General features: G+C 38.7%; 1 protein-coding gene across 2 annotated transcripts in view; it reads right to left on the bottom strand.

Moving 5' to 3' along the window:
- Nucleotides 1–14913, bottom strand: part of golga4 (golgin A4) — a 128498-nt gene extending 113585 nt beyond the window's left edge. For both annotated transcript variants that reach the window (XM_048595648.1, XM_048595649.1), the window contains exons 1-2: nucleotides 14513–14913; nucleotides 1351–1434 (exon numbers count right to left, since the gene is read on the bottom strand). In XM_048595648.1, coding sequence (XP_048451605.1) covers nucleotides 1351–1434; nucleotides 14513–14677 — 249 coding nt within the window. In that variant the 5' untranslated portion in view covers nucleotides 14678–14913. The remainder of the gene's footprint in view (nucleotides 1–1350; nucleotides 1435–14512) is intronic.
- Nucleotides 14914–15503: the final 590 nt, after the last annotated feature.

Genomic DNA, 15503 nt, shown 5'->3' with positions numbered 1-15503 from the left:
TAAAAATAAACAAAAGCTTTCTTTAGCAATTCAAATTTTGGCAGTTTCTTTTGATTTGTCCTGTACGTGTTTATGTAAAATCTAAGAAGGAACATTCTGATTGTCAAAATTAAGAGCTTCAGATTCGGAAAACACCACAGCACTGCATGCAAGTTTTATAGTTTGAACAGAAACTGAACTTGTTCAAGGCAGATATTGTTATTAGTTTTAAATGCATCAAAAGGATTTATAATTTTCCTCTACAATAAAATCCCATACTCGACTGATCTACAAATGCCTTGTACTTCACGAAGAAAGCCATCAACAAACACATAGAACTCGACCCCATATACACTCCATTGCGAAGGAAAACGTAATGAAGCTTCTGCGGAACAATGAACCAGCTTGGCACGCCAAACAACCACAAACAACGTAGTTCCTAGTTTTGAACTCCCCACAATTGGAAACATTTTCTCCCCATTCAATAATCTTCATGAATTTTTAAACTTCTTTCAACTCACTGGTTAGCACTGCTACCTCACAGCACCAGAGACCCAGGTTCAATTCCAGCCTAGGGAGATTGTGTGGAGTTTGCACATTCTGCCCGTGTCTGCATGGGTTTCTACCGGTGCTCCAGTTTCCTCCCACAGTCCAAAGATGTGCAAGTTAAGTGGACTGGCCATGCTAAATTGTCCATAGTGTTCAGGGGTATGTAGGTTAGGTGTATTAGCTATGGGAAATGCAGGGATAGGGTGAGTGGGGTGGGGGGAATGAGTCTTGGTGATGGGAAGCTCTTCAGAAGGTCTGTATGGACTTGTTGGGATGAATGGACTGTTTCCACGCTGTGGGGATTCTAAAAGAAAAGCTTGTTTTCTTTCTCCCTGTACTTCCAGCATCATCCTTGTAAATCCATTTTCACATTTTCCAGTGCTTCTTGTCAATTCTGTAATATGGAGATAGAAGTGTACAGTGCCCTAACCAGCATTCTATGTGAGCTTTACCTAACTTCTCTACCCTTTAAATGTATGCAACTCGATTTGAACCTTGGTAAGATTTGCAGCTTTCTAAGGTGACATTGCCACTTCTACCATTTGTGAATATGTGCCCAGAGATCCCTTTGCTCCTGGAATCTAATTAGAAATGTATCCTGTGCCATGTTATCCAGCCAACATAAGTTCATCTAATAGATCACAGAATTAAAACCAAATATTCCTAGGGGGCAATGTTATCCTTATGTAAGCCCTTTCAGTATTTTAATTTGAATAATACAATGCAACGTTAGCATGGCTGTGCACAATTCTGGAAATCATTGTCATTACCAAATGTTATTTAGTCTGATTACCAAATAACATTAATTGTTCAAAGGCTCACCTGAGCAGTGACTGAACCTTCATCACTGAAGTGATCTGCTATCTTTGGAGAATACAGGTTTTCTGTCGATGTCTTGAGTACATTCTGGAAGCAAAATTAAATCAGACCAAGAAAACAGTCAATTGAAGCTCACTGAAATGTTGCTTTGAGAAAAATACTACTATATTTCTCTCAGTTTTTCATTTGGACATATTGGGCCATCATATTTATCAAGGTATCCCTAAAACTTATGTCATGGTCATTTTACACAGGGATACATTTCCTTGGTGCACAGGATTCATCTAGGATGCAAATATTGGCCAATGAGAAGTTCTGCCGTTGTGTAAAGTCATTAATCTTCAAGTTTATACAAATCATCTCAACTAATTTCAGCACTCTTTGAGACTATTTAATGCCTAGCAATATGTAATATAAAAGACAATGCTCAAAGACACTTCGTTAAAATCATCAGCAGTCTTAGACAGAGACAGAATAGAAGATTAGTTTAATAGTTTTATTGTTAGGAGTGGCAGTTAATCACAGTATACAATTAAGACAAAGGAGCAGGACTATCAGCACTAGCAAAGACATACTTGTGACTAATGGTTTTGGAAGACTCATGTCAATAAGATCATTATAAATTAAAAACTCTTTGCTAGATTGCTAGCTCATCTTGTAGTTAAGACGCATGAATAGTGTCAGGCACTTCATGGTACAATGGCACTTGCAGACTGATGCAAGGTACTATTATCTCACTTACAGAGTCATACAGCATGGAAACAGTCCCACAGTCCAACTCGTCCATGCTGACCAGATATCCGAAAATGATCTAGTCCTATTCATATAACCATCCAGATGCCTTTCAAATGTTGTAGTTGTACCCACCTCCACCATTTCCTCTGGCAGCTCATGCATGCACCACACTCTATGTGAAAAAGCTACCCCTCAGGTACTTTTTACATCTTTTCCCTCTGACCTTGAACCTATGTCCTCTAGTTTTGGACTCCCTTACCCTGGGAAAAAGACCTTGGCTATTCACCCTATCCATGCCCATCATGATTTTATAAAGCGCTATTAGGTCACCCCTCAACCTCCGACGCTCCAGGGGAAATAAAACCTCAGTCTATTCACCCTCTCCCTATAGCTCAAACCATCCAGTCGCAGCAACATCTCGGTAAATTTTTTCAGCACCCTAGATCCAGGTAATGTAATTTATTTATTTAAAACAGGAATTATGTTCAAATAATCTATATATCTTTGTAATACAGCACCAAATTAAATATATCATACTAGCCTTGAACTCGATGAAGAAGAGCATTTTCCAGTAGTCTAAACATCTGTTTAGAGTGGGAAAACAAACTCTTACTCTGACCATACTTTGTTATTAACAGAAATATACAACATGAAAAATTTACAAAAAAATGGTGAGGTATAAAATCAATTCAATTCACAAATAATTTGATAAAGAAGGTATAGAAACCAAAACATAGTAGTTATGTTACTGGAGAAGTAATCCAGAGACACAAATTCAAATTCCATCATTGAGAAATTTAAATTCAGTTAATTACATAGCAATAAAACAGTGTGTACGTTTAATAGTGACCGTGAAACAACCAAATTATCTCATAAACCCATCGGCTTAAGTAAAGCCCTTTAACACGAACAAGCCCACTATTGCTGCCATACACCTATACATGACCACAGACCGACTGTAATGCGGCTGATTCTTTTTTTAAAATCGACCTGTTCAGATGGTGGGGACTTGAGCCTCCCGGCTCAGAGACAGGCACACTACCACTAAAATGCCCTATAAAATTACCTGGCAAGCCCATCAGTTGTGTACAAGATCCAAAGTGAGCAAAACTGAACAGACTAACATCAACCTAAAAACCACACATAATGAAAGACACTATAAAGTGCAGAGAGCCACCAAAAGGAAACACACTCAACCTCATCAGCTGGTAAGAAATGTAAAATGAATATAACAGTGACATTTCAGTGGGGGTAAAGGACATTGTTGGGAAGAGGGTTGAAACTTCCTTTGTGCTGTTTATGATACATTCTTGCCAAATTGTCTTTTCTATAGCTTTGTTTGTTTTTTTCCTTTTGCACAGTAATGGTATTTCTTTTATTAAAGTACATTAACAGTCTCATATTAAGATGTTCAGTGACTGTCTATCATGGTAACCAAAGTGCAGAAATAAAACTGATGGCCTATCAAACCAGCTTTCACTCTAGAATCTGACGAGTCCAGCATTACTCTCTTCACAAACGCAGTGATTAACATAGGATATATTTGCAAACATTGGAAGAGTGGTTGCAAAGACTAGTCAAGCAAGAGCCTTTTCAGCCATCATCCAGGATGCCTTCCTCACTGTCCCGAGTTATGTAATGTCACACAGCTGATGAATCTTGTTGTACACCTTCATGGTGAACACTTCAAGGAACCACCGAGTGTTGCAAAAGCACAGAATGTACTCTGTGACTTCGATATCCACCATGACCTACGGTACCTTAAAGAAATATCCATCAAACTGAGCTGACAACACAAAGTGAAAGAATCTTCACGAGGGAACTGCCTACTTGATGTTGCCTTCACTCATCAATCTATCATGTCCATTGACAACAATATTGGTAGGAGGGACCACCACACAGTTCTTGTGGAGTTAACGAAACATCTTCATCCCAAGAGAAACTTTTAATGTTTGGCATTACACCATGCTAAATGGAATACATTCAGAATAGAGCAATAAAATGCACACCCATGAAATACTGTGGGCCATCAGCAGGTACAAACTACGTTCTGCCATAAACTATAACCTCATAGCCCAGCATTTCCCACTATTATTTTCACAAATTAGCTTGGAACTGCAAAATAAGAAACAAACATTATGAAGCTACAACACAGAAATACATTATGCATGCTCATTGGAGGAAGCACTCTCATGTAGACAGAGTTAATTGATCCCATAGTCCAATGATCAAATCAAAAGTCCACACCCCTGCCACATCCAGTTGGTGGGAAATTCAACAAGAAAGGGGTGGCGGCTCTGTGAACATTCCCATCCCAATTATGGTGCAACTCAACTATCTTCAGCAACTTCACGAATGCCCTTTCCTCATAATGTGCCAAGTGTTCAGTTTCATTAACAGTTTCTCAAATAAGATAGTCTGCAGCAAAAACTGGACAAGATTAAACTTTGGGCTGTTAATCGCAAGTAACACATGTCGCAATATGTATCAAGGAATGATAATTTCTAACAAGAGAGAATCGAACTGCCTTTTCTTGACAAGTAATTAAATTATCATTCACAATCTTACACCATAATCTTCGGTGTTATCGTTAACCGGAAAGATAACCAGACCAGGCTTACAAGTAATCTAGTTCTGGGCTATGTCCAAGGCCAAGAACTCTGATGCGAATAACTCAGCTCCAGATTCCACAAAACCATTTGCAATATGGTGTAATATGTTCCATGTGCCTGGATGAGAGCAACTTAACTAACACTCGAAGTTCAGCACACATCCAGGAAAAATTTACTGCACAGCATCCACCACTTTTAACATTCACTCGCTCCACCACCACAGTACCAGAGCTGGCATGTGTCATTTACGAAATACCCTGTCGCAACTCACGAAGTTTACGACAGAATCTCACAAATATGCAACATTTACTGCTCCGGGGAAGCCACTGGCTCCAAGTTCACCTCCATTACATACCACCCGGGCATTGAATTCTATATTGTTCTTTCACTGTCACTGATCAAAATCTTGAAACTTCTTTTCGAGAAGCACAGTAAATGTACCTACATCATAAGGATGAAACAGCTCAAGACAGGTCAATCCCACCTCAAGGAAGCAAACGCTAGCTTTGCAACACATATGCCATGAGTATGTCATTTAATTGATTAGAAACCGAATCATTTAAGGTACAGATTTAACAAGGTCAGCTATGACGGAGAAACTCTAGGGTTTTGTTAAATAACACACTAAAAACTTCCTATACTGGAAATTTAAATCTCTCTCAAGCATGACATCGTGAATGACTTGGACCTCCGAAAGGTCTATCTTTACAGAATTATGAAAGCTTCTAACACAGTAAGGGGCCATTATGCTTGTTATACCTGTACAGCTTCTTTGGAAAAGCACTTCATTCCACTTTTTTTTAAGCCTATAATCCTGTAAATTCCTCATCTTGTCCTCAAATAGCTCCCTTTAAAATTATTTCAAGAATCAGCTTCCATTGCCTTCTCATCGAGAGCATTCTGTTCCCAAAAATTTTCAGTGAAAAATTCTCATTCCCCTGACTCCCACGCTGATCTTTTTGTCACTAATTATAAATCTGAGTTCTATATTGATCCATTGATCAGAGAGATTAATTTTTCTCTATAAGACCATAAGAAATAGGAACAGGAGTAGGCTGCTCCCCCACCTCGGGTTTGCTCTGCCATTCAATTGGATCATGACTAACTTGACATTCTTCCCAACCACGTTCCTGCATTTCCCCATAACCCTGATTTCCCTGACTGAGCAAGATTCTCAGCCTTAAATATACACAAGGATGCTGCCCCCACAGCACCTGGGGCTAGGTTCCAAAGTTCCAAACCTTCTCAGAGAAGAAACTGCTCCTCATAAAAGTCTTAAATTGGCAGCCCTTTATTCTGAAACTTTGCCCTCTGGTCCTAGACTATCCCATGAGGATAAACATCTTCCCAACATTTACCCTCTCAAGGCCCTTATGAATCCTATGTGTTTCAATGAGATCACCTCTCACTCTTCTAAACTCCAGTGAGTTGAGTTCCAACCTTTACTCATAAGACAATAACACCACACCAGCGATTATCCTAGTGAACTTCCTCTGAACTGCCTTCAATGAAATAATTTCTTTTCTTAAATAAGGGGAGCACAATTGCTCACACTACTCCACATGGTCTCACCAGCACTTTATACCGTTGCAATAACACTTCCCTACTCTTACACTCCAATCCCCTTGAAATAAAGGCCAATATTCCGTTAGCCTTCCTGATTATCTGCTGCACCTGTATGCTTGCTTTCTTTGTTTCCAGTACAAGTACGCCCAAAACCATCTGTGTTGTAGCTTTCTGTTGCTTTTCTCCATTTAAATCATCTTCTGTTCTTTTGTTCTCCCTTCCAAAATGAACAATTTCACATTTTTCCAGAATATAGTCCATTTGCCAACTTTTTTGCTCACTTCATTAACCTAACAATTTCTATCTGTAAACTGTTTCTTTCCCTCTCGCAACCTAGCCCTGTACCTATTTTTGTGCTGTCTGCAATTTTGGCTACAGTACATTCCTTCTTCCAAATCATTAATTTATCTATCTACTCTATCAAACTCTTTCATCAGTTTAAAAATGTGTGTTAGGTCACTTTTTAACCTTATCTGCTTCAAGTCCAGCAAACCTATTTTTTCCCGCCTGAAACTTGAAGCATATCCCTGGCGATTTAAATTATTTCTTCATTCATTATTCATGGTAAATACTTGGACCACCAGAGGGAATATCACCAATCAAAATACAGTACAATGATGTTTTAAGTTTTTCCATATTTTAATCCCTAAAATATAACTATATTCAGACTTATATTTTCTCATAGATGACCATGCTTGTTTCACAAAGCCAGGATGATGCTCCAATAACTAATTATATTATTATGTAAATTATCTGAATGCTCTTCATTTCCTTTGTTATATTTCCTTTTTGTTTTCTTCCCTGCTCTTCTCATCTTTCTTCAACTTTACATTTAACTCTATTTCATTCCTGGTAATTAATTTATTAACTCTCCCCACAAATGATCACAAAGACAACATAAATACATGGAAATCATACTTAATTTTAGAAAGGCAGGTAGGAAGGCAGATGAAGTTCAGACAGGACCAGTGCAAGAACATTAGGAGTTTTAGGTGAAGCTTCAGCCTTGTATACACCATCTCCACCCACCCTGCACAAGTAAGTTTTGAAAATAAATGCTGTGCTTTGTTATGCGCAAAAGCACTGCATTTACAAGTAGATTTATTTGATGTGAAACAGAAAATATTAAGGTTCTGACTGTACATTTTTGTTGTTCTCAGCTTATCACAGGGGACGCAGAGGAAGAAATACATATTGTAATACATATGGCTCACATTATGTAATGCTGTTATGATAACAGTTACAAGATGATTTTATGCACAATTAACAATCCATGTTTGCGCTAAGAGTGGGATAGATTAAATTACATTTTCATACTATATACTGGCCCACAGTTATGGAAATGAAAGAGTCACGTAAATGGACAAATTTATGAAACAGTTGTTTAAAAATAATGAGGAAAATAGCGTGGAAATCTGGGAAAGAATGTAAATACACAGAAATCTATACATGTGTCAGTGCTTGTGGTTGTCTATCAGTAGATCTACATCTGGATTTGGGCAAGGCATAGGCGCAGCTAAGTAAGAGTCTGACTGCAACGCAGAACATTACAAAGTCTTGATCAGCTTTACTGGTAATAGGAGTGACAAATAGAAGTCTGTGCAGTGAAGAATGTGATGATAGAGTGCAAATAGGTCGACTGAGAACTTTTAGTGTCTTTTGGTCTTCCAAGCTTTTGTCTCTCTCCCTCAAGAAAGTTCAAGTTCATATCTTACCTGGTGTTGCCCAAATTCCATCTGTTTTGAAGTTGACACAACATTAAAATATTGCAACCCCACCTAGACATCCCACAACTGCATGTTGCTGCTGTTGTTTGTTCAAAACTATGGAATCCCGTGACTTTATTCTCTTATGAAGTAATCTGGTTCTCTTGTGATGTTGATTTTCAGTCTGGTCTGGGGTCGATATAAATTATTGGGTCTAATGACCAAAAAACCTGATCAAAGATGGGGGGTTTTAAAAGATATGCCGGAGGAAAATTGATAGAAAGATGTAGGGAGGGTATTCCAAATCTTGATTCCCAGGAAACTAAAGATACAGCCACCAACGGTGGAGCGATTATGATTGGGAATTCATAAATGGCCAGAATTAGAGGATAATAAATATCTCAGAGGGTGCTGGGCTTGGAAGAGATTCAAGAGATCAGGAGGGGCAAAGACATAAAGGGGCTTGAAAACAACTATGTATAGTGTAAAATCAAAACGTTGCTTGTGGTGGGGAAATGGGAGTTACTGCAAGCTAAGACATCAGCTTTGAATAACTTCAAGTTTAGGGGTGTAGGATGTGGGAAACCAGCCAGAGGTGTACTGGAACAGTTATGTCCAGAGGGACTGAAGGCATTGATGAGGATATCAGCACACTGCTCATCAATATAACGTATAGTGCTACAATATAAATTGCACTGACAACTTCATGAATAGGGTCTCAAGCCATCTGCTCATTGTGCAAGATTGATGCTGAGATAGGGTGTATCAAAACCATTCTGTATCATAATAGCTACCCTGATCAAATCATCACCTCCCTTTTCCCCCACAAAGATTCATGAATCGGCACACAATCTGAATGGAGACAGACCATTCAGGGATCAATTTGCTTCCCTGAATTCATCAATAACCAATGTTTGAGACGTCTTCACTTCACTGAGGAAGTCAGCACTAAACAATCTGTCCTGGTCCACCCATGTCAAAGTGACAATCAAGAAAGCACAATGTCTCTAAATTGTCAGGACGCTAAAGAAGTTTGGCACATCCACAAGGACTCCTAGCAATTTTTATAGGATGCTTTCTGTGATGCATCTATCAGGATGCAGCACAGCGTGATATGGCAACTGCTCTTCACAAGACTGCAAGACACGAGAGAGAGTCTGGAACACAGCCCAGTCCAACACCCAAACCAGCCTTCCAACAGTTGACACCATCTATAATTCTTGCTGCCTCAGGAAAGCAACCAACATAACAAAAAATTCCTCCCACTCAGGTTTTACTCTCTTCCACCCTCCTCCACTGGGCAGAAAATATACATGTTGGACTACGCATACACCTGGATTCAAGATCAACTTCTTCCCTGCTGTTGAACGGATCTCGCAAATGTTAATTCTGATTTCTCTCTCTGCACTTTCTTTGCGTCTGTAAAACTGTATTCTGTACTCTGTTCTGCTACTGTGATGTACTTTGTATGTTACGATTTGTCTGTGCAGCAAGCAACATTTTCACTGTATCTCAGTAAATGTGACACCAATAAATTAATCATCTAATTCTGTCAATTACTGTAGCTATAACTCTAATTTCAGAACAAGGAAAGGAACACAACACCATCTACTGTGGAGGTGTCAGTAAGCATAAATGTATATGGCTGCTTCCAGGCTCCAGCTGGAAATAATAGCAACATCCTGCAAATTGCATAAAGGTCACAGTGGACCTCTTCGAAAGAGGTAACATCAATTCTACAAAGCCAGTCATGAAGGATAGAATTGCAGCCATTCTTCACACTTTTTTTTATTTATTTAAAGATATATTACAGGCATACATTACCTTCTAACACAACAACCACAGCTTTAGGATATAACTGTTTCTAGGGGCTCATGTGAACCCCAGTTATTGCTCAACAGCTAAAGACCATTGAAAATAATACACTATTAGCAACAACTTCATTTCATTCCTTTTTGCCAAAGAGAATCAGGTGGAGTTCATGTTTGTAAAGATTAAGGTTGCTATTGACTGTAAGCATGCAGCTTTGTGTGCACGTGACGTAAATCTTGCAAACTACTTAAGCTAAAACGTATTACATTTCATGAATCAGCAGCTGATGAGAGACCATAGTTGACACACCATGCAGGTCAATGTCCAGTATCCTGGCAGTCATCACAATATGTCCATTCTGCAGCAGTATGCTGCTCCAGCCATCATGTTAAATCAAAGCCATTGTCACCCAGCTGCACTATCTTCTGATGACATACTTCATGAGACTGGTTCACAATCCATGTCTTGCCTGTACACAATGAGATATACTGCAGCAAGCAATGTGATAGAAGAGATCACTCATTTCCTAAAATGACCTTGTTGCTTGTATCACTCTAGAGGAGCCCTGAAATACACAGGTTGTACACTGCATGTTTTCAACCTTGCCATCAGCTATCAAGAAGCTGGAAAGCTGAGAAGTACAGAACAGAGGGTGACAACAATGAGAAAGCAGTGGAGAGACAGGAAAGGGATACTGCATTTTAGAATTAGCACAAAGGGGCCACCTATCTGTAAAGAACAGATTCCAATGTAATAACTATGACCTTAACTCCAATTATCCAATCTACCATCAGTCTAATACTCCTTTCTGTCCCTGATCACAGCACCCCCTTGGCCACAGTACGAAGATAAAAGCCAATACAAAATACATATTCCATACCAAGTGTAGATATTAAATCATCCCATATTACACATAAAAGTTAATTAATTATCACTAGACATTCCTTCCATGCCAGTCTTCCACAAGCCTTTGCCTGCCCTGGTGCTCCTACCAAACACAAATGAAGGAAGATCGTTGGTAGAAACTGCTGGCTTTCCGTAGAGAAGATTATCCATAGACTTGGAGAATGACCTTGCTAGGAGTTGCAAAGACGTGAATTTCAATGTACTTGGATGATGTAGCTGTCATAGTTGAACAACTGCCAATTTGTGCATGATGCGAGATATGGATTTGAGACTTGTAATAATGCCAAGCCCACAAACGTGAGAAGTGTATGAATATTGGGTAAGAATCCTGGTTGGCTTAGATTCCCTGTCGATCAGTGGTTGGGTTGTGGTGAATTAAGCAGTGCTCCAGATTCCTGGTGCATGTGACTAGATGTGACATTTAAAGACGTATTGAGTGACATCAACCACTTGTGAGCTCTTCATGACCCTGGGCAAGTTGTGTGCTAGAAATCGTGTCCTGACACTCCATGAGTCATTACAAATGAAAAACATGACTAATTTAATCACTAAGATGATTAATTTGCTCTGACTTTAACCGCTATCGAAAAGAAAAAAAAACCTCAGGTTCCATCAATGAACAAAAAATTATATATTTATTCTGATAAACATATTGTATAACAAGTAGCAAAATGGATCATCAATTGCTAATATACAAAGTAAGACCAAACCCCTGCTAAACCCAAAGACGCACACATTCATTCACAAAGAAGAGTGGACACAACAGACAGTTTTAAGGTAATATCATAGGTGGAAAATATAGGCAAAAATGAACAGATTCTGTGGATTAAGAATTCAGGAAACAAGGACGGTATGAGATAGCCTTCTCTTAAGTCCCTCGGTTTCTGGGGATGAGATCATGCTGCTAACCACAACGATCCTGACTTTAACCACCAAATCAGTTGGACTTAGGTGTTTTGCTTGCGTTATATCTTCATTTCAGGGTCTTTTCGTGCTCATTGTTGTGACTAGGCTGCTCTTTCTTTAACCCAAAGGCACATGGCGCCTGCTAGTCTCACAAATGTATCAAATCTAGCTTCTGTAAAGGTTACATGTTTTTGACTAATCAATGAGCAAATAATAGACTTCCATTTTTGCTTCAAGTTGTCGAACATAACTAGTTCATTCTTTGCGATACAGCAGCCAAAACTTCCACTTTCTAATTTATATTTCAAATACAGCAAACTTTGTTTTAATTGGCATCTTAAAAATTGATATTCTTGATAAACCAGCAAAAATTATATACCTGAAATACCAGAACTTTGCTTTATTATCACAATCTCTGACTACTCAGTTGACGGTGTGAGTGAGAGGTTCTCAGCTGGTAAATATTATTTAAGGCAAAGCTGCACGCTTATTTAAGTCATTTGTGCTGTAAGTAAAGTAAAACAGTGATATGTATTCCACTAGCATTACGTCTCTATTATTTAGTATGTGTTTTTACACTGATTGTGGACCTCTTGATCAACTGGAATACTTGATCAGGCTGGTCCCATAGGTGCCAGTCAATAAAAAGTTTGCTGTAAAATATATGTAGTACTTACATACTGTAGCCGTGCCCTTGCGGATAATTCCAGGAATTAATTTCCACAGTATTGTTCTCTGTCTCTCATCATATGACTGAAGGACCACCTCCTTTTCCCCGCCTGCACCTTACAAATACAACAAACACTGACATTCCTCTCCTTTTCTTCTCCTCCAAGAATTCCAGTGCAACTTTACAATATGTTCTCTTCCAAGCTGACTGGTGTACACAAACCACATGATAGCCAATTGTGATGATACTATGGCTTTAAGAGGTGTATTTTGTCCTGCTTTTTTTTTGAAGAGGTTTTGTGTCATAGGCAGCAAGCTGTCTCTTCCAAGCTAATGAAGTAACCAGCTTGAGAGGCCTTGGGTTTTTTTTAAAAAGATGGAACAACAGAAGCAGCATGAATGGGTACAGGCAGGCTCCCATTGAATCAGGGTTTTAGTTTAGCTTTCAGCAGTTGTTCGGGCTTGAAGCTGAAAGTAGAAGCTGTTATTTTTCTCTCTGTTACAGCTAAAAGCTGGAGTTCTCTCTGCTGCCAGAATTGCATGTGAGATAATCTATTTTACTGAATTTGCTTTTGCCAAGGTTGTCTCTACGGGATGTTACTATATTCGAACAGTTACTGTTTAGTAGTTAAATAATCTACTATTCTGTTAAGTTTTCCAACAGAGATATGTTATTCCAACGCTTCTTTCTTTTCTTTGTATTTTAATTATAGGATAAGAATAAAGTGTGTTTTGCTTAAATCCAAGTAGTATAACCAACTGAATTACATCTGGAACACAGCACCTTAGCCTAGTCCCTAACATTTATCTTATTTAAGTGCAAGTGTATCTCCTGATATAATTGAGGGGTTTTGGACTGGTTCATAACACATTGGTCTTAGCTCTCACAATGTACAGTCTGATACAAAGATATTTAACAATTAATATCGCTTGGAGGACTTGCATCCATTTTTCCACAATCCTAAAACTTATGTCCAGTTTTGTGGACACACAAAGTTAACTATGATTACTGGAATGTTTTTTCAAACAAGGCTTCCTAGAAATCATATGACTGGTTATAACTGCTTCTTTTGCTTGAGACACTGCTGAGGCTGCTTTGCACAGTGACTCACTTGGAGAGGTTTATTTTCTGATTAAGTTGGCAGGAAGACTGCCGAGAACAAATCAAGTCCCTCAAGACCGTCTTGATATTCAAATACATCAAAGCTAACCTGCCACTATAATTCTACAACCTTCAAGACTCGCCCAACGAAAATCAATTTTGAGTTATTTTAGCTTCAAATTGACCTGGCCACAACAGGTTTTTGTTGTGCAAGTTCAAGTTTCAAATGCACCTTTTGAGAAGAGGTATTTCCTGACAACCATTTTCTTTAATGTCCATTCCTGGGTGTTTAGCATATCTGGCAAAACCTGTTGCTCATGTCCAGTGCTCCTGAGAAAGTGAAGATGAATTGCCTTCTTGAACTGCTGCATTCCACGTCGTATAGGTAGATCCAGTATTGAAGAGAAAGAGAGTTCTAGGATTTGGACTCAGCAACAAAGGAAAAGCAATATAGTTACGGTTCAGAATGGCATGCAAAACTTGCAAGAAGTGGTTTTCCCACGCATCTGCTGCCCTTGTTTTTGAGGATGGTAGATTTGATAGTCATTAAATGACAACAGACACGGTTACATGTTTATAAATTATTTACTTTTACTACTTTTGAAAGCTGCACTAAGTTGGCAAAAACAAACACCCAATTTAAACCTACTATATTCCAACTTGAGACTACTCCACTTAAGTTTATGAGAAAATGCATAATGGATGTAAGACTATGACTGTTAATATGAGGAAAACGTTTGTTTTTAATATCGTAAAATACACATTTAGGTATTAGTTACAGCAGCCAATTGTGGAGAGCAATATTTGGTGAGGACTTTAGAGCAAAGCACACTTTGAATATCTAAGGGTTTCATTATTTTCTTGGAGGTTTGCATATTCGGAAGATGGACCAAAGGATTTCTGTCAGACAGAACATAATTTGAATTAATGATACAAGACCAGCAAATTAAACATTTATTTCTAAGTCAAGTTCTCTGCTTCAAAAGCTGGCATGGACTTCTGCCATCTTTCAATGAAACCCCTAGATAAACTCACGGTTAAGTGGTAAATGGCTTTGAGGAAATAATGCAAGCATCAAGCGGCATAATCTTCTGTTGCTAAACACTTCTCCTACCCTGCCATGGCATGGTTGGAAGGGTGGGAGGACTCACCACGTTAATATTCTGCACTTTAGGCCGTTTGGTGCTTTCCAGAGCAAAGATAGTATACTCAGAGAGAAAAGCAGGCTCTGCTATCATCTCGGCCAATAGCTGTTTCATTCCCAAGCAGAAAAGGAAACAAAAAATAAAAATATACTTAGAGGAAATGATGCACATGTCACTGCTAACAGGTAGATTGTTAAAATTAGATTCTTCACATAGGAAGGTTCAGACTTCATTTGGCTTCATGGTACATCTATTTGAAAAGGTATCCTTGGGTGGAAGACAATGCCAAGCAAATAAAATTCTTTTTCTTCTTTGGAGCAACTCGCAGTAGTCTTTATTAGTTTTGGAGCAGTTTCCTCAACAAATCTGCCTTACAAAAACAGAAATTGTTAGAAAAACTCAGCAGGTCTGGCAGCATCTGTGGAGAGAAATCCTAGTTAATGTTTCAGGTCCAGTGACTGTTCTTCAAAACATTTCTGAAGAAGGGTCTCTGGACTCAAAACGTTAACTCTAGTTTCTCTCTGCTGATGCTGCCAGACCTGTTGAGTTTTTCTGCAATTTCTGCTCGTGTTTAATTTCCAGCACTCACAGTTCTTTCGGTTTATCAAATCTGCCTTTTAGAACAAGATTTTTGTATCAGCTCAATAAACCCAAAATTGGGAAGATTCATTTCCAAGTTGAGGAGTATCTAACAAAGGTACACCTTGTTTATAGGAGAGCTTTGTTTTTGAAAAAAAAAAGACATGGACTCCTTATGCTAAAAACAAAAATTACAGGCCAAATAAATTTAGCATCTAATGTGACTAGGCTACTTTGCAAATTCATGTTCAATATGTCAAAAGTCAAAACCTAACTGTTCCACAATTTAACAAAAAGCTTCAACTGGAATCAACACTCGATTTTCATCATTTGTTCTTTCATGGGATGTGGGCACTGCTGGCTAGATAAGCATTTATTGCCCATAGTCAACTGCCTTGAGAAGGTGATGGCGAGTACC

Source organism: Rhincodon typus, chromosome 4, assembly GCF_021869965.1.
Source record: "Rhincodon typus isolate 14 chromosome 4, sRhiTyp1.1, whole genome shotgun sequence".
Classification (NCBI taxonomy): Eukaryota; Metazoa; Chordata; class Chondrichthyes; order Orectolobiformes; family Rhincodontidae; genus Rhincodon; species Rhincodon typus.
Note: the sequence above shows the minus strand (reverse complement) of the source record. Positions and strands in the feature narration are given on the sequence as shown.